At 36.7% G+C, this 1239-nt stretch overlaps 1 protein-coding gene across 1 annotated transcript; it reads right to left on the bottom strand.

The window, feature by feature from the left end:
* Window positions 1-203: 203 nt before the first annotated feature.
* On the bottom strand, window positions 204-840 carry LOC107828101 (uncharacterized). Its single transcript, XM_075224281.1, has 2 exons — window positions 531-840; window positions 204-457 (listed from the first exon to the last, which is right to left on the bottom strand). The coding sequence occupies exons 1-2, from the start codon at window positions 838-840 to the stop codon at window positions 204-206; spliced, it is 564 nt and encodes a 187-aa protein (XP_075080382.1).
* Window positions 841-1239: the final 399 nt, after the last annotated feature.

Raw genomic sequence — 1239 nt, 5'->3', positions numbered from 1 at the left:
GAAAGTTGTCTTGAAATCCATTTGCTAAATTTTATAATCATAATGAGCAACAATGGATAAGAGAATCCTAATAGACTAAAGCATGGCTACCAGCTAAAAAGTTTCCTCATAATCGATTCTTTCTTTTGAGCGAACCATTTCCCTATAAGACTTGCATTAAATATTTGCACTTTTCTGTAAACACCTCTCTTTTTTCCTATAATCTACTTACATCCAATGGGTTCAACCCCATCAGGTGGTTCAACAAGATCCCAGACTTGATTAGAGTACATAAACCATATCTCTGATTTCTTAACAGCCCACTTTTCAACATCTTTATCTTGTAGTACTTGGTCGTAATTAACAAGTTCATTATTAGGCTCCTCAGGGATCCTATTGTATGATTCTCCCAATAGTCTATAACGAACTAGCATTCTTACTTCTTTCTCACTACGGCTACGCACTACATCAATTGTAACTACACCATAGGGATATAAACGACTTCATCTTATTGTGCAATTTGCTCAATATTACTCCCACTACTTTTTAACAGTATGACTTCGGGCACTTGTTCTTGCGGGACATCAAGTCTATTGACATTTTTCCACTACTAAAATGCAATGGTATGTCAACTTCGACTTTCAGGGTTTGTACTTGATCGTTTAATTTTTCAGAAGACTGAGTTACCATTCCTTTGCTTAGTTTTTGTAAAACGAGTTCACTTATAGGAACATGGTTCATCAAATAGCCCTCTTCAAGAAACTTGGCCTTTACGCTAATAGTTACCTTCTTTTCACTAGGACAATAGAATAAACCACATTTTGCCACCTTGGGATAACCAAAAAAATCACATACATCCATTCTTGCCTCCAATATATTTGTTTTCCCTTTTAACACATGTGCTGGACAATTCCAAACCCACATATGCCGCCGACTAGGCTTGTGCCAAGTCCACAATTCTGTAGAAATCAAAGGTACTGACTTTGAAGGAACTAAATTCAGTACATCTTTGATGTTGTCATTTCAAAATATCCGCTTCAACTGTTGTTTACCTCCCAAAGATCAGAGTTGGTTTGATGAGCGCATATGAGTAAGCGGAAGCAAGAAAACCAATAATCTCTTTCTTGTGCTGGTTGTATCCTTTGGCTACCACACGAGCCTTATAGCGATCAATAGTCTCATAAGACTTTGACTTTCTCTTGTATAACCACTTGCGAGACGATGAACAAATTTCTAAATCAAAATTTAGCAGGAAAATGT

The sequence above is a fragment of the Nicotiana tabacum genome, chromosome 11 (genome assembly GCF_000715075.1).
Source record: "Nicotiana tabacum cultivar K326 chromosome 11, ASM71507v2, whole genome shotgun sequence".
Lineage (NCBI taxonomy): Eukaryota > Viridiplantae > Streptophyta > Magnoliopsida > Solanales > Solanaceae > Nicotiana > Nicotiana tabacum.
Note: the sequence above shows the minus strand (reverse complement) of the source record. Positions and strands in the feature narration are given on the sequence as shown.

Excerpts from the sequence above, each read along its gene's own strand:
- LOC107828101 (XM_075224281.1), bottom strand. The coding sequence starts at position 840 with ATGGATGTATGTGATTTTTTTGGTTATCCCAAGGTGGCAAAATGTGGT. Across the intron at positions 458-530 it reads CAAGTGCCCGAAGTCATACT|TTACAATTGATGTAGTGCGT; the intron begins GTTAAAAAGTAG and ends CCTATGGTGTAG.